At 45.7% G+C, this 25,191-nt stretch overlaps 1 protein-coding gene and 1 non-coding gene across 8 annotated transcripts in view; both read left to right on the top strand.

Annotated features, from left to right (window-relative positions):
- TEX14 (testis expressed 14, intercellular bridge forming factor) overlaps window positions 1-25,191 on the top strand; it is an 84,115-nt gene that overhangs the window by 19,336 nt on the left and 39,588 nt on the right. For all 7 annotated transcript variants that reach the window (XM_081805296.1, XM_081805295.1, XM_081805294.1 and 4 more), the window contains exons 2-9: window positions 3,394-3,508; window positions 7,122-7,287; window positions 9,000-9,136; window positions 12,576-12,657; window positions 14,140-14,270; window positions 15,379-15,492; window positions 16,547-16,670; window positions 20,492-20,670. In XM_081805296.1, coding sequence (XP_081661422.1) covers window positions 3,394-3,508; window positions 7,122-7,287; window positions 9,000-9,136; window positions 12,576-12,657; window positions 14,140-14,270; window positions 15,379-15,492; window positions 16,547-16,670; window positions 20,492-20,670 — 1,048 coding nt within the window. The remainder of the gene's footprint in view (window positions 1-3,393; window positions 3,509-7,121; window positions 7,288-8,999; window positions 9,137-12,575; window positions 12,658-14,139; window positions 14,271-15,378; window positions 15,493-16,546; window positions 16,671-20,491; window positions 20,671-25,191) is intronic.
- On the top strand, window positions 2,641-2,855 carry LOC115941530 (small nucleolar RNA U3). The gene has a single exon (XR_004076267.2). It is a non-coding gene; the product is annotated as a small nucleolar RNA U3 (small nucleolar RNA).

Genomic DNA, 25,191 nt, shown 5'->3' with positions numbered 1-25,191 from the left:
TGTCATTGGGACTCCAACACTTGAACCCGGGTCTTTTGACCTTTTTACTCAATCTTTGTACCATGTCAAAGCTGCCTTTTGTCACTTCTCGGGGGACTTATTTTGGTCATCTTTTTATCAGTCACAACATGGCTACAGTGGGCTGGCCTAAAATAAATACTTGTTGAATGAGTGAATTAATGAATAAATGTTTTCTACTAGGAAATCACTAAAAGGCTGTTATGTAAATTGTGGGGACAGTGGTTTTCAAACTATTTTTCTCTGCAGCCATCTGTATCTTCTCAAGAATTGTTGGTCAGTGCCTCCCTAAGTGCTTCCCTAAGCCTTTGGAGGCCCTGGTTGATTTAATTTTTTAGTTCATGAACTCCAGGGATTAACCAGTCTGCTACCCTAAACTGTAGTTCCTTCCTAACCAGAATTATGAATAATCTGCGATTTTATAAATTAGGCTGCTTCAGGTGTATGGAAGCAGGCAGAAGACAGGAGATTCCTGGGTCCCAGAATTGAGTGATAGTTTATTACTCATAGCAACAGCAGTAGTTAGACTTTTAGCTTTTTTGGTGCTGGTTCCTCAAGCCCTAATTCCCACAGAGCCATGCAAAGAGCTATATAACATTGCACATGTGGTGGGTTGCTTTACAGCAGAAGCACCCTGAGCTTATCTTCTATAATGGACAGTATAACCTTTGCTCCAGAAGAAGCTGTTATCTTTATTATACTGGACAGTGAGCATGCCTGCCCTTTGCTCTAAAGGAAGATATTTTATCTTCCAAAGTTTAGTATACACACATCTTCAAAAAGATAGTCTAGAACACAGGGCCATTAGTGCCGTACTTTCCTGACTTGGGAGACACAGGAGCTATCCATGGAGAATTGTTTTCCCACATTGTTCTTGCTGCTCTTCTCTACGCTTAGGCTTGCTTAGGTCAAGTAAGTTTACCTGGCACTGAAGAGAGAGAAAGTGGCAGTTTCTGCCCTGAAGGTTAGGGGAGATAGTCTGGTGGGGAAGAAGACATGCCACAAATACTTGTAACATAGAGAGACCTGAGCAATAAGAAATGTGAACCCCGGGTGCCTGAGTGGCTCAGTTGGTTAAGCGACTGCCTTCGGCTCAGGTCATGATCCTGGAGTCCCGGAATCGAGTCCCACATTGGGCTCCCTGCTCAGCAGGGAGTCTGCTTCTCCCTCTGACCTTCCTCCTTCTCATGCTCTCTGTCTCTCATTCTCTCTCTCTCAAATAAATAAATAAAATCTTTGAAAAAAAAAAAAGAAATGTGAACCCCACTAGCACTGCTCTCATCAAGAACACTGATCCTTCTTACTAGATTTCTCCAGTCTGATGCTGTTGACTGATCCTTCATGAAGCTCTTATCCCTTGTCACTGAGACCCATTTGTTCCAGGTTTTTCTCTTACCTCTTTTGGTTTCCTTCTCTTCCTACTTTTTGGCTTTGTCCTTTCAGCTTGCCAGTGGGCCTCAGGGCTCCATCCTCAACTGTCTATTTAGGTAGAATGTTTTGTGACTCACTAACCCCCATGGCTTTAAAATGACATATTATAATGTTAAGGACTCCTGTTTTACCCAGTTCTCTGCACTGGACACCTTTGCTTGGATTCATTCTTTTAGTACCAGGTGTTTGGGATATTGTGGGTATACAAGGTCATTTCATAGTCTCTGCCCTTCCCAGACATAGTCTCATGCAAAGAGCGGCATTAATCAAATAATCACTCAAGAGATGTTGGCTCTGGTTAGGGAGGTGAGGGAAGAGTTCCCTGAGACAATGACACTTGGACAGATGTGTCGTAATGATGAACAGCAGTTAAGTTGGGAAAGGGATTGGGAGAGAATTCCTGTCTGAGGGAACAGCTTTTGCAAAGGCTCTGTGGCAGAAGGGAATATGGTGAGCAAAAGAGCTGAAGTTCAGTAGGGCTGAAGTGAGAGGGAACTTGGTGCAAAATAAGGCTGGAGAGTTGGTGTGTGGGCCAGACCATGGACGGCCTGATAAGCTATGTTGAGTTTTGTCCTTAGCCCAAGAGCGGAGAGCTCCTGAAACTTTAAGCAGAGTTACGTATTTTGTTTTCTTTAAACACCTTTTATGTAAATAAAAATTCCTTGATTTGTTAAAAAAAACACACACACAACATTTATATGGCTGGTATTTAGATCACGGGATTAAGTTTAAATAACCGGGAGTGCTTTGCAAAAACTCTTTGGCTTAGGTCATCGGTTTCATCATCCACTTCCGTTTTTCTCGAGGGGGCGGGGTGGAGAAAGGATTCCTCGCTTCTACTGTCGGTCTAAACTGAGACACGTCCTGGAGTTCCGGCGCGCTGTGTAGTCGTCAGCGGTCTACGTAAAACTGACGAGGCGGAATTGCCGGGCAGTAGGTGGGAGGGGTAAGTGGGAAAAATGCCGTGCGATTGGCTGTTTATCAGCCGTATGTTAATTAAAGTGAGAACTTGAACTGTCTTCTGAAACGCATTATGTTCAAAAACGCTTTGTCGAACTTTAGTAATGGAACAGTTCTTTGGGAAATACATGCTAATATACATTTGGAAAGAATGGTGACATTAAGTAAAGTCACCATGGGTAAAATGTACGTGGGTTTCTTCCACTTCGGAAAGTTAGGACTGGTACTGTTAAGACTATACTTTCAGGGATCATTTCTATAGTTTGTTACTAGAGAAGTTTCTCTGAATGTGTAGAGTACCCGAAACCACGAGGAGGAGCTGTAGTGTTCTCTCCTGAGCGTGAAAGAGGCATTTGGTGTTGTTGTTTGCAACTGCTATTTGCCGTTGATGATCGTTCTTCTTCCCTTTTTGGGGAGCTAGAGGGAGAGAATGCAGTCTGAGTGGTTTCGTTGCTTATGCTTGTATAAGGTAGTATGTGTCATTTTTGAGGTATCGTGGTGGATTTTATTAGAAGTAACTTATGTATGGTGTTTTTTGTTCCACGGTTGTGTTTGGAGTGGGTGGTAGTTGGTGTTTTTTATGGTTTTGTTTGTAGGAGAGGGGTGGTGGGTTGTTTTGTAGTGTTTGTTAAGAGAATTGGGTGTGTTTTTTTATTAATGTACTAGTTTCTGGGAGAGTAGAAAGGCCTAAGTTGAACGAACCAGAGATCTGAGGTGGGACTGGGTTGAGAATTCTGAGGAGAAAGCTGCTTTTTAACTGATTAGACCAAATTCTCTGGGTTCTATTTAGGTTTTTCTTAGAATTTTTGTTAATATTTTTGATGAGTAAATGTGGTTGTGTTTCTTTTTGGAAAGAAGTTTATATTACTAAGATAAGAAAGTGCTGTGTAAAGGAATTTTACTTTGTGTCCTAACATGAATTTCTGTAGTTTTATCTTAGGAAGTTTCCTGATACATATATTCAGTTTTGCATTTACTTTGCAGGAATTTATGTTGATGCAGTTAACTCCTTGGGCCAGACTGCACTTTTCGTTGCAGCATTATTAGGCCTTACAAAATTAGTTGATGTTCTGCTGGATTATGGATCAGATCCAAATCAGTAAGTATAATGATATGGCTAGTAGTATGTTTTTAAAATGAGTTGGGGCATTTGGAAAACAATTTGAGAAGATACTAAAATTATTAACTTATATCACTGAAATACAGTTGCATAGCTATGTTGAAACATAGTTTTAACTGCTAATGAAGTTTTCTGAGCAGTTTTACTAAGTCCAGTAAAATAAGGGGAACTTAATTGTTATTTATTAAATAGTACCATTTGCATTTTTCCACCCCAGGTTATAATTTGTATGATTCACTTAAGCAGTTTAACATACCCACCAACCAATAATATACTTGGCATCATTTTCTCAGGATCACTTGCCTTGCTCTTGTAATTGTGGTCCAAAAGACTATGAGTTTAACAGTTCGCCCAACTTTTAATGTGGAACAGTGTAGCACATGTGGTTTTCCGAGGGCTTTCCCAGGCACCAGCTCACTTGATCTTCACAACCACCTCCTCGAGAGGAAGGGGACAGCAGGTACTTTTACAGTTCCTATTGGACAGAACCAGAAACAGGTTTTGAACACTTACATGATTCTAGCTGATTTCCACAGGAATTCCAGAATATAATCATAAACATCATAAAGTAACATTCCCATCTTACACGAGGAGGCCCTGTTTAATGTACTTTAAAAAGAAAAAGTATTGATATCAGAAGATTTGGGGGTTTTTGTTTTTTGTTTTTTATAGGGTTGCTTGCTTAGTGGGAGAAAACTTGCAAGCTTCCAGAAGTATAAAGAAAGAACACCAATTGACATTAGAATTCTGTAACCCAGATATAAATTAATACAGTGGACATTTTGCTGTTTCCTTCTAGACTCACATATACTCTCCTGTCCTGTGTTAATGTTTAATTTCAAAGCTCAGAAAGAAAGGGCTGGCTCATCTGTTTGCAGGTAACAGTGTGGTAGGAGGCCACACTGGGAATCCCTGGAGTTCTTAGCAAAAATGCAGCATTTTCCAGTCATCTGTAATTATGTCTGTTTTGTGGAGGCTTAGAGCTGGATTCTTTAAAGATCGAATCATTCAAACATTTAATATTCCAGGTTAGGAGAGCTAAGGCCCAGAAAATTTAAGTGACTGGCCTATAATGGTGTGTTAATGATTAGAGCTGAGACCGGGAGCCCAGGCATTAAGAACTCAGTTTGACTTTCCTTTTTTAGAAGTCCCCATAATGCCAGGGGGAGGTAGGAAAGCACATTGTCAAAGGGGGGAAGGCAAACCCCTTGGCTTTGTATTTTGTGATAGGACCATTTTCATGTGACTTAAAAAATATCTTTTGATCAAAGTGAAGGGAAATTTCTGGGGGGAGGTTGGATTACTAAGTGCTCAAAGGAAATGCTGTGATGGCACAGACCTATTGAACTCAAAAAGTCAGATGCCTGTGGGACCAAGTGGAGTTAATGGGCACAGGCTCTCTCTAAGAAGGGTTAGGCATTTGTTGGTCCTGGGTAGGAAAGAGAGCCAGGAAAGCCAGATCTTCTAAATTCCCAAGAGGCTGAAAATCCCAATATTTTTTTTTTAAGATTTTATATATATATATTTACTTATTTTTTTTAAGATTTTATTTATTTATTTGACAGAGAGAGACACAGCGAGAGAGGGAACACAAGCAGGGGGAATGGGAGAGGGAGAAGCAGGCTTCCTGCCAAGCAGGGAGCCCGATGTGGGGCTCGACCCCAGGACCCTGGGATCATGACCTAACCCGAAGGCAGATGCTTAATGACTGAGCCACCCAGGTGCCCCAAGATTTTATATGTTTATTTGAGAGAGAGAGAGGGAGCATGAGCTGGGGTAGGGGGGAGAGGGAGAGGGAGAAGCAGGCTGCCCATTGAGCAGGGAGCCCAATGTGGGGCTTTATCCCAGGACCCTGAGATCATGACCTGAGCCGAAGGCAGAGGCTTAACTGACTGAGCTACCCAGGTGCCCTTAGAAAATCCCAATTTTTAATGTGAAATTTTCCAAATGTTAAATATTGTCCATTATTTTATTTTATTTTATTAATTAATTAAAAATTTTTAAGTAGGCGCTACACCCAGCATGGAGCCCAGCACAGGGCTTGAACTCACAACCTTGAGATCAAGAGTTGGATGCTTAACCTACTGAGCCACCCATGTATCCCTTGTCCATTATTTTAGATTCCTTTTTAAAACACTATGTCAGCCTAATAAAACATGCCTCTGAGTTGCCAAATCACTCTTGCAGGCCTCTAGTTTCAACCTCTAGGAGGATATTATGGTTCTTACAGTGCAGTGTGCAATAGGAGACTGAACTACCAGTAGGAGAGAGCTCACAATGATATCAAGTGGGTGCAGGCCAGCCTTATTGGCATCACCTGGGGAACTTGTAAAAAGTGCACATTCCTGGGCCTCATGCTTGCAGATTCTGATTTAGTCTGGTGTATACTCTGACACTGTATTTTTGACAAATATTCCAGTGGCTCATTAACTAAATTATGGTACATACATTAGAATACTATGCAGCTGTTAAAAACAATGGAGGTGGCTTGCATGTTGTCATACGGAAATTTCTCCAAGACACAGTAAGTGAAAAAACTTAAATGCAGAACAGTTTACATAGCATATTCTTATTTCTCCCTGTATATGCAGAGAACATTTCTGAAAGCATACAAAAACATGTAACAGTAGTTGCCTTTGAGCAAGAGGATTAGGGGTCTGGAACTGGGAGACTTTTTAAAGAGATTTTATGGGGTGCCTGGGTGGCTCAGTTGGTTAAGCGACTGCCTTTGGCTCGGGTCATGGTCCTGGAGTCCTGGGATCGAGTCCCGCATCAGGCTCCCGGCTCGGCGGGGAGCCTGCTTCTCCCTCTGACCCTATCCCCTGTCGTGCTGTTTCTCTCTCTCTCTCTCAAATAAATAAATACATAAAATCTTTAAAAAAAAAAAAGATTTTATGTATTTATTTATTTAAAGATTTTGTTTATTTTTTAAGATTTTATTTTTTCATTTGACAGAGAGAGACACAGCGAGAGAGGGAACACAAGCAGGGGGAATGGGAGAGGGAGAAGCAGGCTTCCCGCAGAGCAGGGAGCCCGATGTGGGGCTCGATCCCAGGACCCTGGGATCATGACCTGAGCCAAAGGCAGACGCTTAACCAACTGAGCCAACCAGGCGCCCCAGAGTTGTGGATTCTTAATCAGACTGCTGATGCTAGGGCTTTGCGGGCCTCCACTGTAGGACTTGGGAGATAGAGAGGGATGGTCTCTGGTTGGGCTGTGTTTCACCACCCCGACCCCAGGACACTATAGTCATGAAGAAATTGTTTCAGAGCAGCCAGTATCAAGGGGCAATGGGAAAAGGAACACCAGATTTAGAACCAGACCCAGACCTGAGTATGAATCTCAGCTTTGCCCTTTTGTTTCCTCATCTATTAACTGGAACATGATACCACTTTGAAGGGTAGAGGTAAGGGTGGAAAAGGGATGTGTATAAAGCTCCTGTTGGCACAGCCTCACAAATGATATTATAATCCTCCTCCCAAAGGTTGCCTTTGTAGAAAGGGAGCCTTGTGTCACCCATTGACTGCCCCCCACCCCACTCTGCGGAAGGCAGGAGTGTTATGGACACTGATACTAACACCTCCCCCTCCAGCCGCTGCTTCGATGGAAGCACTCCTGTTCACGCAGCAGCATTTTCAGGCAATCAGTGGATCCTCAGCAAACTGCTGGATGCAGGGGGTGATCTTCGACTCCATGACGAGAAGGGTCGAAACCCGCAGACCTGGGCCCTGATGGCAGGGAAGGAGCGCAGCACCGCGGTAAGGATGGGCCTGCTCTGTAGCCACAGCTGAGGCAGAGCACTGAGCTGGGAGTCAGGAGCCCAGGGGGCAGGGAGGGGCTGATCGTGGGGACAGCACAGGGCTGGCAGTGGCCTTGCCATTGGCACTGGATACACAGGCCTGGGCTGAAGCAAGTTAAACAGCTATAAAACCTCAGGCAAATCTAGTGAACCTTTTTGGTCATCCATTCAGTGAGGAGGGAGAATAATTGTAATTTTGACCCTTAACTAGCACTTACTACACATCAAATGTTCTGAATTAAATTAATTAAATATTAAGTCATTTAATCCTCACAACTTTGTCATGGAGATACTGTTATTGTCCCCATTTTACAGATGGGGAATCTGAGGCCCATTGACATTTTGTAACTTGCTGAGGCCACACACTGGCAGGTGTGATGTGTTCTAATGAGCTCTAAATAACATAACAAATGTAAAGCATAAAGTGCAGGCACAATACTGGGCACATAGAGGGAAAAGGGAGGTGGGCAGAGTCCTCCATTCCCTCCCTCTGGTTCTCCAACTCCTTAGCTGTTGGCCTTGGACAAGTAATTTTGCTCCTTCTGCCTCAGTTTCCTCATCTGTTGAAGGAGGGAGTTGGACGAAATTTTCTTTCCTTTTTAAAATAATTTATTTAAATTCAGTTAATTAACATAGATTGTAGATTGGATTCTACAATGTGTTATTGGTTTCAGAGGTAGAGTTCAATGATTCCTCACTTATATAATACCCAGTGTCCATTACATCACGTGCTATCCTTAATGTCCCATCACCCAGTTACCCCATCCCCCCACCCCCTCCCCTTCAGCAACCCTCAGTTTGTTTCCTATGATTAAGAGTTTCTTATGGTTTATCTACCGTTCTGATTTCATCTTGTTTTATTTTTCCCTCCCCTCCGCTCCTCTGTTTTGTTTCTTAAATTCCACATATGAGTGAGATCATATGATAATTGTCTTTCTCTGATTGACTTATTTCGCTTAGCATAATACCCTCTAGTTCCATCCATGTTGTTGCAAATGGCAAGATTTCATTTTTTTGATGGCTGAGTAGTATTCCATCGTATATACATACCACATCTTTATCCATTCACATGTTTTGTTTTGTTTTTAAAGATTTTATTTATTTATTTGACAGAGAGAGACACAGCGACAGAGGGAACACAAGCAGGGGGAGTGGGAGAGGGAGAAGCAGGCTTTCCGCTGAGCAGGGAGCCCGACGTGTGGGGCTCGATTCCAGGACCCTGGGATCATGACCTGAGCCGAAGGCAGACGCTTAACGACTGAGCCACCCAGGCACCCCTGTCCATTCACATGTTGATGGACATCTGGGCTCTTTCCATAGTTTGGCTATTGTGGACATTGCTCTATAAACACTGGGGTACTTGGGCCCCTTCAGATCACTATATTTGTATCTTTGGGGTAGATCCCTAGTAGTGAAATTGCTAGGTTGTAGGGTAGCTCTATTTTCAACTTTTTGAGGAACAGGGAGTTGGAGGAAATTATTGCCAAATCACCTCCCTGGAAACATTTCCACACTTGTAAAAAATCACCTGGGCCCTATCCTTTCCACAGATTTCCCTGTCAGGGGCTCCTGGCTCCTCAGATCTTTCAGGTCAGAGTGTTCCTGGTCCACTGAAAGCCAGGGTAGCTCTTAGTTCACTGCAGCATTGAATATCTCCGCGGTGTGTTGCAGATGGTGGAGTTCATGCAGCGCTGTGCCTCACACATGCAGGCCATCATACAGGGTTTCTCTTATGACCTCCTGAAGAAGATCGACTCCCCTCAGCGGCTCATCTGTGGCCCACCCCGGTTTGGCGGTCTCATACAGGGGTGAGTGCTGCCTTGAGCAGAGTGGGATATTTGGCATCACCCCAGCCTTCCTTGTAGGAGCCCTGCAACGTGGGCCACCCAGGTTCCTCCACGTTGGTCCCATCTGGCATCTGGCCCACTCTAAGCGGTGAACTCTGACAGAGAAGACGTGGCCGCTGCAGAAGTGGCCAGAGGAGCACCTTCGGCGGCCCTGCCCCCATGCAGGAATGTGGGGGCTTGGGCGGGGAAATGAGTTATGGGCTCTAGTGGGAACCACCCTGAGGTTAGTGGTTAACAAAGAACTTTTCAGGTCTGAGGAGCTCAGCAGAAAACTCCTGCTCAGTAGAGCAGCCAACTGACCTTTGTGTCATCTCCCAAAGCATGGAAAGAAGGCTCCTTTATTCCCAAGGTTGCAAAACACGAATGTTTAATTTACCTTCCTCAGGCTGTTTTAAGCTGGTGTGAGAGATCTGCTGCTAGCTGGGTGGGCAGCCTCCCTGCCCCCATCACTGGAGGTGGGCCTCAGGCTTCTTTCCATGCTCAACTACCTAGCTCTTTTAAATTCTTAGGGCTTTATTGACTTAGGGTTTGTATGCACAGAATCCTTTCCATTTTAATTTTCTCTGATGGCATGACTTTCTGTAATCAGGGTCTCTAGACTTGTCACACCCTCATGGTCTCTCTCTTTCTGTCCTGCCCTGAGCAAGTCCTGGTTTTCTTCCGATGAGCTGGATATCACTGGCTTCTCAGGAAAGATGAGTTAATTCCCTTGAGGACTAGTTACTCCTAACTGCTCCTCTTGCTGCCACTCTTGTGGGTCAGCATCTAGAACAACCTTTTATTTTTTTTATTTTTTAAAGATTATTTATTTATTTATTTGACAGAGAGACAGCGAGAGAGGGAACACAAACGGAGTGGGAGAGGGAGAAGCAGACTCCCCGCTGAGCAGGGAGCCCGATGTGGGGCTCGATCTCAGGACCCTGGGATCATGACCTGAGCCAAAGGCAGACGCCTAGCCTAACGACTGAGCCACCCAGGCACCCCTAGAACAACCTTTTAAAAATGGAAATCGAGTTGTGCCACTCTTTGCTAAAAACCCTTTAGGGCATTCTCCATAGCTATCAGGATAAACTCCCAAATCCCTTATCTGACCTTGGAGGCCCTACTGGGTTCAACTCCTGCCACCTCCTTGCCTGCCCCTGCCACTCCCCCTTGTGTGGAGCTCCCTCATTCAGAGTTTGGAGAGACTTGTCCCAGTGTGTAATGATTTTATTTATATATGTTCTTGCCTGTTTCTAATAAGACTGAACACTGCCACCTGAGAAAAGGAGGTAAAACTGAACAAGAGACAAAGGCCTTTTATTTGGGGGTCTCAGAATTGCAGTCCAGGGAGCACAGGTTCAAGTAGCCAGCAGAAAAGTAGGGAAATTGAGCCTTTTTTATGAGAAAGAAGGGGGGGGTTATTATATAACAAATAAAGAAGAGAAGAGAAAAATAAATCTGTTAACTGGTGCTAACTGCTTGAGCTGTTTTTAATTGCTCCCTATTTTATTGGTGCTATCAAATGGAACTGTTCTTGGTAGGTATTTGTTAACTATTCTGTCTTAAAGTTCATACCAACAGTTTTATGGTGTGAATACCATTTGTTCTGTTGAATTTTATGGGCAACTTCTTGTAAAACCATTGCTGCTTCTGTCCCAGTTCAGGAGTTCATTAGTCAGAAAGAAAGATGGAGCTTCAAAATTGCGTCTCTCATATTTTATAGTTAGATGGAACATTATTCTTTTTATGGGGTTGGACCACAGAGTGCCTAATGGAAAGTAGAGTGGAAGTACACACATCTCCCTTTTTTAATGTAAAGAAACCATGTGAGTCCGTGGGATAAGAATTGGCCTCTCATATCTGAGTGGGGCCATGTCAGATAAGATTCCTCACAGGTACGTGTTTACATCTCAGAGCCTGGTTGGGGGAAAGACAATTGAGAAGAACGGATGGTTGTATGGTTGTAGATAAGGGGAGTCCGTTTTCTCCCCTCCACCCAGCTGAGCTTACATAGACATGGCCTGAGGAATTTAGGGAAAAGAGCAAGAAATGTGGTTGATCTGAGTGCAGTTGTTGCCCGGGTCCCTGCTTAAACAGAGCTTCTGCCCTCCGAAGAGCCACTCACACGGCCGGGCGGCCCCAGTGTGGAGGCCTGCCCTTGCTGCCATCTCAAAATCTGTTGCCCTGCTCAGGAAACAGTTGCTGTCCCCTAGATCTTTACTTAACCTCCTAGCAGCTTAATGTGCGGAAGGGACAGCCTGGCCTGAGTTGCCAAGGAGATAAAGCCCGGAAGTACTTCCGAAAGCAGAAGTCAAAGAATTTACTTCTGTTCATGAAAAGTGGGCACATGGAGCCTCACAGAGCTCGCATGGGGTGAGGATGAGTGCACGCTGTCACCCGCAGCTCCTTTGCCATTTGCCGAGGAAGGGAACATGGCTCTGGCAGTAGCAGAATGTTTTGTTCTTCAGTCTGAGCCCAAACTACTAAATCAGAAAGCATTAACTGAGAACCTGCTGCATGCATGGCACTGTGTCAGCCTCTGGGAGCGAAAGAAATAAGCCACTCCTTTCAAGATACCTTCAGTTAATGGGAGTCCCAGTGTGCAGGTGCTGGTTTGGGTGTGGTATATGGGAAGAGCAGTGGCTGAATGAGCAGCATCAGGGTCTGGTCTCTCCTGCTGCTCTGTGACCCCCGACTAACAGGTTCCCTCTCTCTGGGCTTCGTTTGTCCCATCTATAAAAACAAAAGTTGAATAAAGTATGTTTTGATTCTTTCCAGCTTTGACCATCTGAATTAATCCCCTCCAACCTCCCCAAACTTGGGAGTTTCAAATAGCAATAAATGTTTGTATCTCATACAATTTCTGTAGGTCAGGACTCAGGGAATGGCTTAGCTGTATGGATCTGGCTCGGGGTTTCTTACAAAGCTGTAGTCAAGATGTCAGGTGGGGCTTTATCATCTGAAGGTTTGGGATTGGAGGATCCAGTTCCAAGATGGCATACTCCCATGGCTGACAGATTGGGCCAGGATGTTGAGCCTCTCCATAGGGCTGCTCGAGTGTCCTCACAACATGGCAGCTGGCCTCCTTCAGAGCAGGTAATCGGAGCATCATCAGAACTGAAGCCCTGATGGATCCAGGCTTGGAATCCAACCACTCTGTCATTTCTTCAGTGTCCAGTGGGGCTAACAGGTCTGCCCTATCTGACCTGGAAGGGGTTTCACAAAGGCAGGATTACCAGGAGGTAGAAATCGCAGGGCCCTCTCATAGGCTGGCTATTATATCATCTGTAGTTCCGTGATAAAAAGTCAAGTAGTCAAGACAAAATGAACTACACATTCTCCTAGCTTGGTTCAGCATTGTTCCTCTGGATATGGGTGGCTAATTCTTAACTTTTCTTCCATTTAAAACTATTTCTAGAAACCCCAATGGCTCTCCTAATCGTCTGCTTAAAGCTGGAGTCATTTCTGCGCAAAATATCTACAGCTTTGGCTTTGGGAAGGTAAGAGGCTGCCAGGGACACCTAGCATTTGCAGGGCCAACTGGAGAGCCACCTGGCCCTGGCTCTGACCCCCTACCCCCAACTTTGTGCAGCTCTTCCTTCCTTATCCTCTCCAGAGAGGTAGTTCTCTTCTTTTACCACTTCTTCTTTTGTTTTGTTTTTTTTTTAAAGATTTTATTTATTCGACACAGAGTGAGCACAAGCAGGTGGAGTGGCAGGCAGAGGGAGAAGCAGACTCCCTGCTGAGCAGGGAACCTGATGCGGGGCTCCATCCCAGGACCCTGGGATCATGACCTGAGCCAAAGGCAGACTTTTAACCAACTGAGCCACCAGACGCCCCTTCTTTTACCACTTCTGCAGAACAGAGACCCCTCAGTGCTCTGTCCTTACTGAAAAATGGAGAAGGCCCTGGAAAGTTCCCTTGAATGACCTTATGCTACATTTGGGGAGTTTAGAAAATGATCCTTTAATTAATTCCAGTGAGGGCCCCAGACTTGTCTCCTTGACGAGAAGCAGAGAGCTACACTGACCCCTTGGGTCTTATTTGTGTGTGTGTTTTAAGTTTATTTATGTATTTATTTAAGTAATCTCTGTACCCATTGTGGGGCTTGAACTCAGGAGCCGCAGATCAAGAGATCAAGAGTCCCAGAGATCAGGAGTCGCAGGCTCTTCTGACTGAGCCAGCCAGGCGCCCACCTCTCTCCCCTTGGGTCTTATTTATGATTGACTTGCCCTCCATAAGTTTTTATTGGAATGCCTTTAAGGAATTGAGATTTTGAACTGAGAAATTTTTTTTTTTTTAAGATTTTATTTATTTATTTGACAGAGAGAGACACAGCGAGAGAGGGAACACAAGCAGGGGGAGTGGGAGAGGGAGAAGCAAGCCTCCTGCGGAGCAGGGAGCCTGATGTGGGGCTCGATTCCAGGACACTGGGATCATGACCTGAGCCAAAGACAGACATTTAACGACTGAGCCACCCAGGCACCCCTGAACTGAGAAATGTTTTGAGGGAAAATAGTATCTTTTAGGTTCTTGGTTCTGCCCATCAGAGAGAGACATTTGGGCATGTAGCTGGGTGTCTGGGTGCTGCTTGCCGACAGTTTAGTCTCTAGGCCTACGTCTGCTGGTTGTGCCAAGGCAGACTTGGTGGGGAGCGGGGGAGAAGGAGTGTCGGCTTTGGTCGCATGTGGGCTGGGGTTCTGTGGGGGCCTGAGCCTCAGCCTGGTACTTCGGACAGGCGTCTGACCTCTTTTCATGAGCCTTGGTTTCCTCAATAGTGAAAGAGAAAGAATATTACAACTTTGCAGGGTTTCTGGGCAGATTAAAGAGAACACAAATTAAAGAATAGTGTCCGGGGCATAGGGGAGTTCAGCAAGTTGGTCAGTTGCCCCTATTTTTATTTTAGCTGACTGACAAGATTCTTGGGGCATTTTACTTTTCCTCTTTTCTCCCCTTGATTTGACACTGTGCTCTGCTTTCAGTTTTATCTCACAGGGGGAGCACAGCTGGCCTACCTAGGATCTCTCCCAGTAATTGGAGAAAAGGAAGTGATTCAAGCTGATGATGAGCCTACCTTCTCTTTCTTTAGTGGCCCCTACATGGTCATGACCAAGTAAGCAGAAGCTGGCCCGTGGGAGGTCTGACGTAGTCCCACAGAAAGGGTGGGCTTCATGTGACTTCCTTATGTGTGGAGGCTTTCTCCTCCAACACAAGGAAACATGAAGAACAGATGTCTAAATCAGGGTTTCTCAACCTGGACACCACTGATGTTTGTGGCTGGTATTGTTTGTCGCTGGGGGCTGTCCTGTGCATGGTAGGAGGTTTAAGAGCATCTCTGGTCCTACTCACTAGATGCCAGTAGCAGCCTCTACTGACCCCCTTCCCCCACAGTTGTGACTGTGACAACCAGTGTCTACAGACCTTGCCAGATTCCACCCCCTCTTCCGCCACCCCATTGAGAACGACTCATGATGCTGTTCTAACCTCTCGGTTTTCTAGAGAGTTTGAGGAAGCCTAGTGGTGACTGTCTGGCCTCTGATTTAGGCCAGAGGGTATTGATCAAGACTTCCGTGGAAGCCGGAACAGGCATCAGCTGCAGCTCTCGGCAGCCAACTGCAGCAGGAGCGGCAATAAGGGGATTTGGCTATGACAAAAGTCCTGGGGATGTTCTCAGTCCTGCCTTGGGCACAGTTGTCCTGCCCAAGGTCTCTGGCTCTCCTTGAACCTGGATGCTTCTTCCCTGCCTCAAAGAAGCACCCTTCCAAAACGGCCTCTGCCAGCCTCCTGAGGCCCTCTGTCCCTTACAGATACACCCTTGTTTCCTGCCTGTGCCACAGATTTGTAGCCAGGTCCCCCCTTCTCTTTGTCCTACTGCTGTGGTCTTTGTCCAAGTCATCAGTGTCCCTCACCCAGACTGGCCTAGCCAGCCCCCCATTCTCTCACACCCCTTCCTACCATTCCCCACACTGCTGGTGCTGTTGTCTTTCTAAAATGCAGACCTGATCGAGTCACTCCCTCCCTTGAATCCTTCAGTGACTTCTTGCCACCTATACTAAGTTCCCCAGGGTGCTTTAGGATAGGGGGAGGAGGGGAGGCGGAGGGAGGACTCAAGGGTGCAGGGTTGGGGGCGCTTTATAGATTCCTTGTAATACCACTTCTCCGGTCTTCAGCTGGGAGAGCTGCTCACTCCCTGCTGCTCACATTTTCTCCTGTCCTTGTAGCCTGGTGTGGAACGGGAGCAGGGTCACAGTGAAGGAGCTGAATCTCCCCACCCACCCTCACTGCAGCAGGCTTAGGCTGGCTGACTTGTTAATTGCAGAGCAGGAGCACAGCAGGTGAGAAGGAAGTCCAGGGGCCTGGTGCATTACAGTCCAGGTCTCTTTACAGACCCAGGTTCAAGGCTATACAGTACTGTCCCTGGGGTGTGGAGACCAGCCCCCCTCAGCCTCAGTATTTCCTGACTGTTAGAATGGGTTCATTTGACTTCCAAGGGCTACCAAGAGAGAGAAGGGGGGTTAATGAATAGCCGGAGTGGTGGGGATGGTGGGGATGGCTTAATTCTGTTAGTTGATTGACTTCCCATAACCCGTGTCTCTGATGGTCCAGCCTCCCGTTCAGCAGCCCCCTGAGGCCCTTCCCCGTTACGGCCTTGTACCCATCAGGATAGCATGCATAGTCCTGTCTTCACAGACCATGGCTGTGCATGAGATCCACACAACTGAGGAACTGAGGCTCTGCCATTGAGGACATGCCCAAGGGTGTACCTTAGTAACCTGGGTTTCCTGTGGCTCCGGGGTCAGCCCTTCGGCTCTTGCTGAGGCAGAATCTTGATTCATGGTTTCACTCTGGGACTGCCGAGTGAGTGGACCTGGTTCCTTGAGTAGGCCACCCAACCCCTGCAAGAAGTGTGTCAGAGGCCAGCCTCTTCCTTTTGGGGAAGTCCGTGTAAAGGGACCCAAGGAAGCTGGAAGGACGCATGTACACAATGTGGACTTTGACATGAGACTGAGGGGTGTGTGACTTGGGCAAGTTACTGACATCTCCCTGACCTTGGTTTCCTTATCTCAAAAATGAGTATAAGGATATATATATTTCTTACAGGTGGTTGTTAGGATGTGGATGATATGTGTAAAGTGCCTTGATCAGTAGCTCTTGGCGACAATGTCGTTGTTACTGGTGACTCTGAGTCCTCAGGGTTTGATCAGTGAGAGGCCATAGATTTCCCTACCCCCTTCTCCCCCCACCCATCCTGTTTTCTTAGAAAGACATAATGTACAAATGCTGTTTGTTTAGAATGTGTTCAAGGGGCCTAGAAGGAAGGAAGGCACTCATTTTTTCCTCCTATCTTCTTTTCCCTCTGCCACATCTGAAGCTGCTTTTGTTTTGTAGCAAGCTCCGGCACCCCCACCTGCTGCAGCTGATGGCTGTGTGCCTGTCCCAGGACCTAGAGAAGACCCGCCTTGTGTATGAGCGCATCACTGTCGGCACACTGTTCGGTGTCCTCCACGAACGGGTAAATGGCTGTTTCCAGGGATTTTGTCTTGCTGCCCTCCCCACTTCTCCCCACTGCCCTCTTCCCCTACCCCAGCAGTGAAATTTCCATTAATGTGTGCAGGGAAGATAAACCTCCTAATTCTTTACTTTCTAGGGCTATATATGCACCATTTAAGGCTGATAAGCACCTGGCTGGAACTAGTGTAATTTTATTGCTGTCTGTCCTGTTTTTTCATCAGAACTCTAAGAGCTCAACAGACCTAGAAAACAAACAGATGCGTTTCTATCTAACTGTAATCAGGCAACCCTTGGCTGGCTTGCTTGTTTACTTGCTTGCTTTATTTATTTATTTATTTGTTTATTTTTTACAGATTTTATTTATTTGACAGAGAGTATGTATGCACAAGCAGGGGGAGTGGCAGGCAGAAGGAGAGGGAGAAGCAGGCTCCACCGCATTGATCTGAGCTGAAGGCAGATGCTTAACCAACTGAGCCACCCAGATGCGCCAACCCCTGGCTTTAATTCCCTGTATTTTCACTTGTGTCTTTCAGGACTTTTGCTGTAGATAGAGGTTTGTTTATATACAGACCTGTATCACTCCCTCTCACTTTTCAAATTTCCTTATGGGAACATCTTCCAGGGCCCACAGACTCCCTAAAGAAGTGTGCTTTGGGCTGAGATGTGGCTTCAGAGAGGTTCTGAAGCATTTGCTTTTCTTTCTCCATGACTTTGTTCTAAAGACCCTGGGCAAGAATGAGAAGAGACCCTCCAGGAAGGGTCCTTCCCCAAAATGGCCAGCCATTCCTCCTGCCTGAGGACTTCCTATTAGTGTTATTTCTCCTTCCCTCCCCATCCCTCCCCTTTCTTCTCTTGTCATTTGATGAAGCCATTACCTTGAAATGCCATTTCTCTGGGGCACCTGGGTGGCTCAGTCATTAAGCATCTGCCTTCGGCTCAGGTCATGATCCCGGGGTCCTGGGGATCGAGCCCCGCATCGGGCTCCTGCTTGGCGGGAAGCCTGCTTCTCCCTCTCCCACTCCCCCTGCTTGTGTTCCCTCTCTCTCTGTGTCTCTCTCTGTCAAATAAATAAATAAAATATTTAAAAAAAAAAAAAGCCATTACTCTGGGGAACAGGATAGAGAGCTCAGAAATAAACCTACGCTTATGTGGTCAGTTAATGTGCAACAAAGGAGGCAGAAACATACAATGGGGAAAAGACAGTCTTTTTATCAAATGTTGTTGGGAAAATTGGACAGCCACATGCAGAAGAATGGAACTGGACCACTTTGTTACACCATACACAAAAATAAACTCAAAATGGATTACAGACCTAAATGTGAGCCTTGAAACCATCAAACTCCTAAAAGAAATCACAGACAGTAATCTCTTGGATATGGGCCTTAGCAACATATTTAAGGATATGTCTCCTCAGGCAAGGGAAACAAAAGCAAAAATAAATTACTGGAAATACACCAAAATAAAAAGCTTATGCACAGCAAAGGAAATCACCAACAAAACAAAAAGGCAACCGACTAAATGGAATAAGATATTTGCAAATGAAATATCTGATAAGGAGTTAATATCCAAAATACATAAAGAACTTATATAACTGACTATAAAAAATGCCAAATAATCCCATTAAAATGGACAGAGGACCTGGATAGACATTTTTCGAAAGAAGACGTAGAGATGGCAAACAGACACATGAGAAGATGTTCAGCATCACTTATCATCAGGGGAATGCAAATCAAAACTACAGTGAGATATCACCTCACACAAGTCAGAATGGCTAGAATCAGAAAGACAAGAAATAACAAGTTTAGCGAGGATGTGGAGAAAAGGGAATCCATGTGCACTGTTGGTGGGCATGTAAATTGGTGCAACCACTGGAAAATAGTATGGAGGTTTCTCAAAAAATTAAAATAGAATTACTATATAATCTAGCAATTCCACTACCAGGTATTTATGCAAAGAAAATGAAAATACTGGGGCGCCTGGGTGGCTCAGTCGTTAAGTGTCTGCCTTTGCCTCAGGTCATGATCCCAGGGTCCTGGGATGGAGCCCCGCATCAGTCTCCCTGCTCGGCGGGAAGTCTGCTTCTCTCTCTCCCTCTGCCTGCCACTCCCCCTGCTCATTCTCTCTCTTTCTCAAATAAATAAATAAAATCTTTTTTTTTTTTTTAAGATTTTATTTATTATTTATTTGACAGAGACACAGCAAGCAAGAGAGGGAACACAAGCAGGGGAAGTGGGAGAGGAAGAAGCAGGCTCCCTGCCGAGCAAGGAGCCCGATGCGGGGCTCGATCCCAGGACCCCAGGATCATGACCTGAGCTGAAGGCAGATGCTTAACGACTGAACCACCCAGGCGCCCCAATAAATAAAATCTTTAAAAAAAAAAGAAAATGAAAATACCAATTCAAAAAGATATATGCAGCCCTATATTTATTGTAGCATTATTTATAATAGCCAAGATATGGAAGCAACCTGTGTCCATGAACAGGTGAATGGGTAAAGAAGATGTGAGATATATATATGTGAGTGTGTATGTATGTATGTGTATAATATGATATGTATGTATAATATATAGGATATATGTATATACATATATATAATGTGAAATTATTATAATGTGAGATGGTATGTGTCTCCAGGGTGGGCTCACCACATATGGAATATTACTCAGCCATAAAAAAGAATGAAATCTTGCCATTTTCAGTAATGTGGATGGACCTAAAGAGAATATTATGCTAAGTGAAATAAGTCAGACAGGGGTGCCTAGGTTGTTAAGCAGCTGCCTTCGGCTGAGGTCATGATTCCAGGGTCCTGGGATAGAGCCCTGCATCGGGTTCTCTGCTCAGCGGGAAGCCTGCTTTTCCCTCTCACTCTGCCTACTTGTGCTCTCCCTCTCTTTCTGTCTCTCTGTCAACTAAGTAAATAAAATCTTAAAAAAAAAAAAAAGTCAGACAGAGAAAGACAAATATATCATTTCACTTGTATGTGGAAACTAAAAAAACAAACAACCAAACAAACAATAACAGACTCATAAATACAGAGACCAAACTAGTGGTTGCCAGAGGGGCAGAGGGTGGGGGATGGGCAAAATAGGTGAAGGGAATTAAGAGGTACAAGCTTAACGTTATAAAATTATAAGTCATGAAGATGAAAGTATAGCGTAGGCAATATTGTAATAGTGTATGGTGACAGATGGTGACTCTACTTACCGTGGTGAGCATTATGTAACATATAGAATTCTTGAATTACTGTGTTGTACAGCTGAAACTAATACAATATTGTATGTCAGTCATACTTCAATAATAAGTTTTGGGTTTTTTTGTTTTTTCAAAAGAATGCCATTTCTCTGGGGAGAGACCAGTATGACTTTAATCAGCCAGATACGTTGGTGTGAGCGAATTTCTTTCCTCTTAGGCTCAGTCATCTTTCTGGGGCAGGGGCTGGACTGGTCCTTTAGGCTTCCAGGTTCTCCCGGCAGCACAGGCTTGAATGGGGGGGGGTGCAGGGCAGGTTCATTGGTGGTGGGATGGTGGTGGTGAGCCCACCCTGGAGACACATACCAGGCTTTGAGAATTTTCTCCTTGTTTTTTGTGGTGTAAAGTAGCTCAGTTCAGGGAAAGGAGTCCAGCTTTGGAGCCGGGGGGCCCTGGGTCAGTGGGACTTTAGGCCAGTCACTTAACCTCCCTGAGCGTGAGGTTCCCCATTTGTAAAATGGGAATTCTGGGTAGCTGTGAGGATCAACTGAAAAGACTTTGGAAATTGCAAAGCATTCTCCCGCATCCAGGGCCCAGCCCTATTGCTCCTGGCCATTTTATCCCTTGATTCCAGCGCTCCCAGTTCCCTGTGCTGCACATGGAGGTGATCGTGCACCTGCTGCTCCAGATGTCCGATGCCCTGAGATACTTGCATTCCCGGGGGTTTATCCACCGCTCCCTCAGCTCCTATGCCATCCACATCGTCTCCACAGGCGAAGCAAGGCTAACCAACCTGGAGTATATGATGGAAAGGTAGGTGCTGTAGAGAAAGAATCTGATCTGGGCGGGCCTCTTCCTCATTGGTGGGCTGAATTGTTCATCACTGGGGAAAGAGGTTTCCCAAATGCCTTGCCCTGCCTGCCAAGGTTAGGACTTTGGGGAAGTTGCTTCTGCTCAAGACATCATCATTTTAATAAACATTTAACAAGCAAGGGCCCCTATTAGCCAGTATGTGTAAATGCTCTGTCTACTTCAAAATTTTCAGTGGCTTAACACAACCAAGGTGTGTTTCTCACTCACATTGCAGTGTAGTGTGTGTGTTGGAGGGAGGCACCCACTGTGTTCCAAGTTCCTCCCATCCATAGTTCTGCTGTCCCCAAGCCTCAGTCCCCCACTGTGGTCTTTGCATTGCTGGTCAGTGAAGGGAGAGCATGGAGGGGCACGTGGTATTTAGGGGCCAGCCTGAAGTGGCTATATCATTGCTTCCCGCTTTGTAGTCTCCTCCTCACTGCAGGGAGGCTGGGAAATGTGTCGTAGCTGTGCATCCTGGAAGGACAGGGAGGTGATGGGTGCTGATGAGCCTTACAGTTGGTCACGCCTCCTACTCCTGGGCCAGGTACTTGGCTGCGTGGGCACCAAGGGCATTCCCTGCCCTCGAGGGGCTCAGCACAGTGAGGGGGCAGAGACAAAAAGAACACCCTCATTCAAGGGTTGTTGGGTGGGCTTCATTTTCCATTTGGCAGGAGTCAAAGTCCTCCTGAGAGTTGGGGGTACCTGCCGTCTCCTGTCCCTGGGCTCTGGAAGGCAGAGGACCTCTCCTGTGCTTCCTTGCTGCCTTCCACAGCTCTGAGCCTTCAGCCCATTGTTGGTTCTGCTCTGCTGTGAAGCTTCAGCCACTGGGCAGACCTCTTGCTCAGCCCTGCCTACCTCAGTTTACCTTTGCCCCCACCTATGCCCCCTCCCCACCCCACCCCAATCACTGAGGCTTTGTTTCAGAGTTTCTTGCTGGTCATTGCTCCTCGCATATTCTGTAATGTATTTTTCTCACTATGTGAAAAGCTCTGTGAGGGCAGGGATTTCTGTTTTATCCACTGCTGTATCTCAAATGCCTAAAACAGGCCTTCACACAGTAAGCGCTCAGCATATGTTTTTTGAATGAATGAAACAAAGACTTCCCAGACTGCGCGTTCCCCTGGTCCTTCTGCCTGCAGAGCAGAGTCAGGGGGCTTGGTTGTATTTGGCCCATGTGGGCCTTGGTGAAGAGTTTGAATTCTTTATCCTAAGAATACTGGGTGACATGAAGGGCTTTTTTTTTTTTTTTGAGCAGGATGGTGTCATGGATGATTGACAGGCTAAGAAGGTCCCTTTGGCTCCTGCATGTGAAGAAGGGGCTGAAAGGGGACCAGAGAGAGGCAGGGGAACAGTTGGGGTGTGACTGCAGCAGTTCTCCACGTGAGTACTGTCTCCAGTCGAGCTGCTCAGCCTCAGATCTGGTCCATTCTCAGTTCCAGTTTAAACCTTCCCGTGTCTCCACATTGCCTACAAGATGAAGTCCAGGCACTTTGCAGGGTGTGGAAGCCTTCCAAGGTGGGGCTCTGCCCACAGTGCCAGCCACGTCGCTTCCCCCACCCTGCCTGGCATCTGAAGCTGCTTTTGGGCTAGGCCATTTCTGGGTGCTGCTCCCCGCATCTGGAATAGTCGACACTCACCTGTTTATCCTCTTAAACTCACCTCAGGCACAATCTCCCACCACAACCATGAAGCCTATCCTGAAGCCCTGGTCCCCACAGCACTTTGCGTATTCCGTTCCTCCGAGGCCAAATGTGTCTGCACCACCAGAGGGTGACCTCTGGGAGGGCAGGGACTGTGCATGTTCTTGTCAGCTCAGGGCCTGCCACATAGTAAGTGCTCATTTGAACGTCGGTTAAATGAACAGAAGAGTCTAGATGATGGGAAAACTTTAAATGGTTCAGAACGGGATTTACCACTTTGGCTATGTGTGCAGGAGCAGTAGAAGCTAAGGGATTTGGACATTTTTGCCTTCCATAACAGAAGAGGCTTTTCCGGAAGGCTGCGGCAGAGTCCAAGCTATTTGCTGGTGATGGAGCGCCATCTGTTGTTGATATGGAGGCATGACTGCTTGTTCTGCCAGAGTTCTCCAATAGAAATGTGAATCCTAGAGTGAAATACATCTTTGGAGATGGCTCAGCCCAGCCTTGTCTTTTACAGATGAGGAAACTGAGGCCCAGAGAGGGGAAGAGATGGTCTCAAGTTACCCAGCTGTGGCTAGAACGAGGTGGTAGAGGATGTTTCGTGCCTATCAGGGCAGAATGGATTGGAGGTTAAGGGTAGGAAGCCCAACTAGGAGGCCGTACTTCCGGGCCTGGTGGTGACTAAGGAATCAGAATAGAAGTGAAAAATGTGAGATGCACTGAGAAGCTGGGGTCCACAGATGGGTCAGGTAAGGGGCTTGGAGGTAACTGAGTAGGAAGGTGTGTGGTTTCTTTTGGATTTGTTGACCTCAGAATGGAACTTCAGGCAGAAACATCAGTCAGCAAGCAGTTCCAGCCACAACAGCATACCCTTCTTTGACAACTGATAACATGAGCTGAGATCCAAGAATCCAGAGTAACTTTCAATTCCACATTTATTTTTGGTAACACTCTATTTGGGCTGGTTGGTTTGTTGAATGTCATTGTCAAGGGTAACACTCCATCTCGTGGCATAAAAATGATAACAGCAGTTTATCTTATTCTTCACCTCCTTCTTAATGGAATCTTTAGAACTGGAATTGACCTTGCAAGTGGTATCACATAGCCATAGCCAAATGTAATTTTAATGATGTCAGAGATGAAGCCTAGAAAAATATCTGCCCCAGAATGACAGCCAGAAAAGAAGCTCCTCTGCCCCCCAACTAGCTTTAACTGAGAAGGAAGGCGGATTGTAAAAGAAGAAGGTGAGTGGATGTAAAAGAGAAAGAATATAAATGCTCGTTGTAAGTGACTTGTCCCTTACCAGAGCCTTAGACAAGCCTGAGAGGCCTGAGAAGGTAGGTGAGTGTTTCCCTTGAAGAACCACCCCACAAGGTGAAGAGCCAAGCATGCTAGGTCCTCAGAGTATATCTCTGATAGTAAAACAGTCCATTGCTTTTTCTGTGATATTAATGTGGTATTGGCATGCCTCTAGGCTGTTCATGCTATACCGGGCCATGCTTAACTATTCAGCAATACAACCAAAAAGTCAATACCAACTTTTCTAACTTGATGGCTTCCTGAACTCACTACCATTTACCAAAAGGTCTGCTGGAAGAAATACTATTTAAGGAACTTTTCTCAAAGTCTGAGACACCCATCCCATCCTCAAATCTTTTTGCCAGACCAGCAAAGAACTTCTGGTCACTTGCTTTTTTAAAAATTTAATCATTGGAGCACCAGGGTGGCTCAGTTGATTAAATGTCTGACTCTTGATTTTGGCTCAGGTCATGATCTGAGGGTCATCAGATCGAGCCCCACGTCAGGCTCCATGCTTAGCAGGAAGTCTGATCAAGATTCTCGCTCTCAAAATAAATAAATCTTTAAAAAAAAATGATCTGCTAGCGTTTACAGTCTTTACCAAATGCCTACCATAACATTCATAATAATAACTTACTTGTATGTGCTTTATGGCTCAGAGTGTTGCCACACACAGGATCTCATTAGATGCTCATGGCAGCTATAGACAGAAATCAGTGCTGACCTCACCCTGAGGACTCTTTTTTTTTTCTTAAAGATTTTATTTATTTATTTGACAGAGAGAGAGAGAGAGAGCACATAAGCAGGGGAAGCAGCACGCAAAGGGAGAGGGAGAAGCAGACTCCCCACTGAACAGAGAGCCCGATGTGGGACTCGATCCAAGACCCTGGGATCATGACCTGAGCCGAAGGCGGACGCTTAACCAACTGAGCCGCCCAGGCACACCCCCTTGAGGACTCTTGTTGGCCCAAGAGACATTTAGGATGCTCTGACTTAGTTCTCAAGGAATCTAGTTGGGAAGTTGAGTTTTTCAAGCCAGTCAGTGTACTTTTGAGTACTGAACTGAGAAGGCTTGGTCCCAAGAGGGCAGAGTTCAGAAAAGAAGCAATCACAAGGAATTGGAGGAGTCCCACAAGACTTTGATAAAGCAGATGGGGCTTGATGGGGTCTTGAAAGAGTCTTATACTCATTTATTCAAAAGTAGGCATTGAGGCCCTCATGTGAGTTTAGATATACATGATATGAAAGAGATAAGGTGCTTCTTCTCATGGAGTTGACTCTAGCAGAGGGGAGAAGAAAATAAGCAGTAAATAAATGAACAAACCTTCAGAAAATAAGTGCTCTGAAGCCAATAAAATAGGACTATAGGTGATCAGGGAGAGCCTCTCTGAGGAGGTAATTTTTTTTATTCTTTTTTTTTTTTATTCTTATGTTAATCCCCATACATTAATCATTAGTTCTAGATGAAGTGTTCCATGATTCATTGTTCGTGCACAACACCCAGTGCTCCATGTAGAACGTGCCCTCCTCAACACCCACCACC

Source organism: Leptonychotes weddellii, chromosome 15 (genome assembly GCF_054177405.1).
Source record: "Leptonychotes weddellii isolate Sample4059 chromosome 15, ASM5417740v2, whole genome shotgun sequence".
Taxonomy (NCBI): Eukaryota; Metazoa; Chordata; class Mammalia; order Carnivora; family Phocidae; genus Leptonychotes; species Leptonychotes weddellii.
This window is presented reverse-complemented; position numbering and strand designations above follow the sequence as displayed.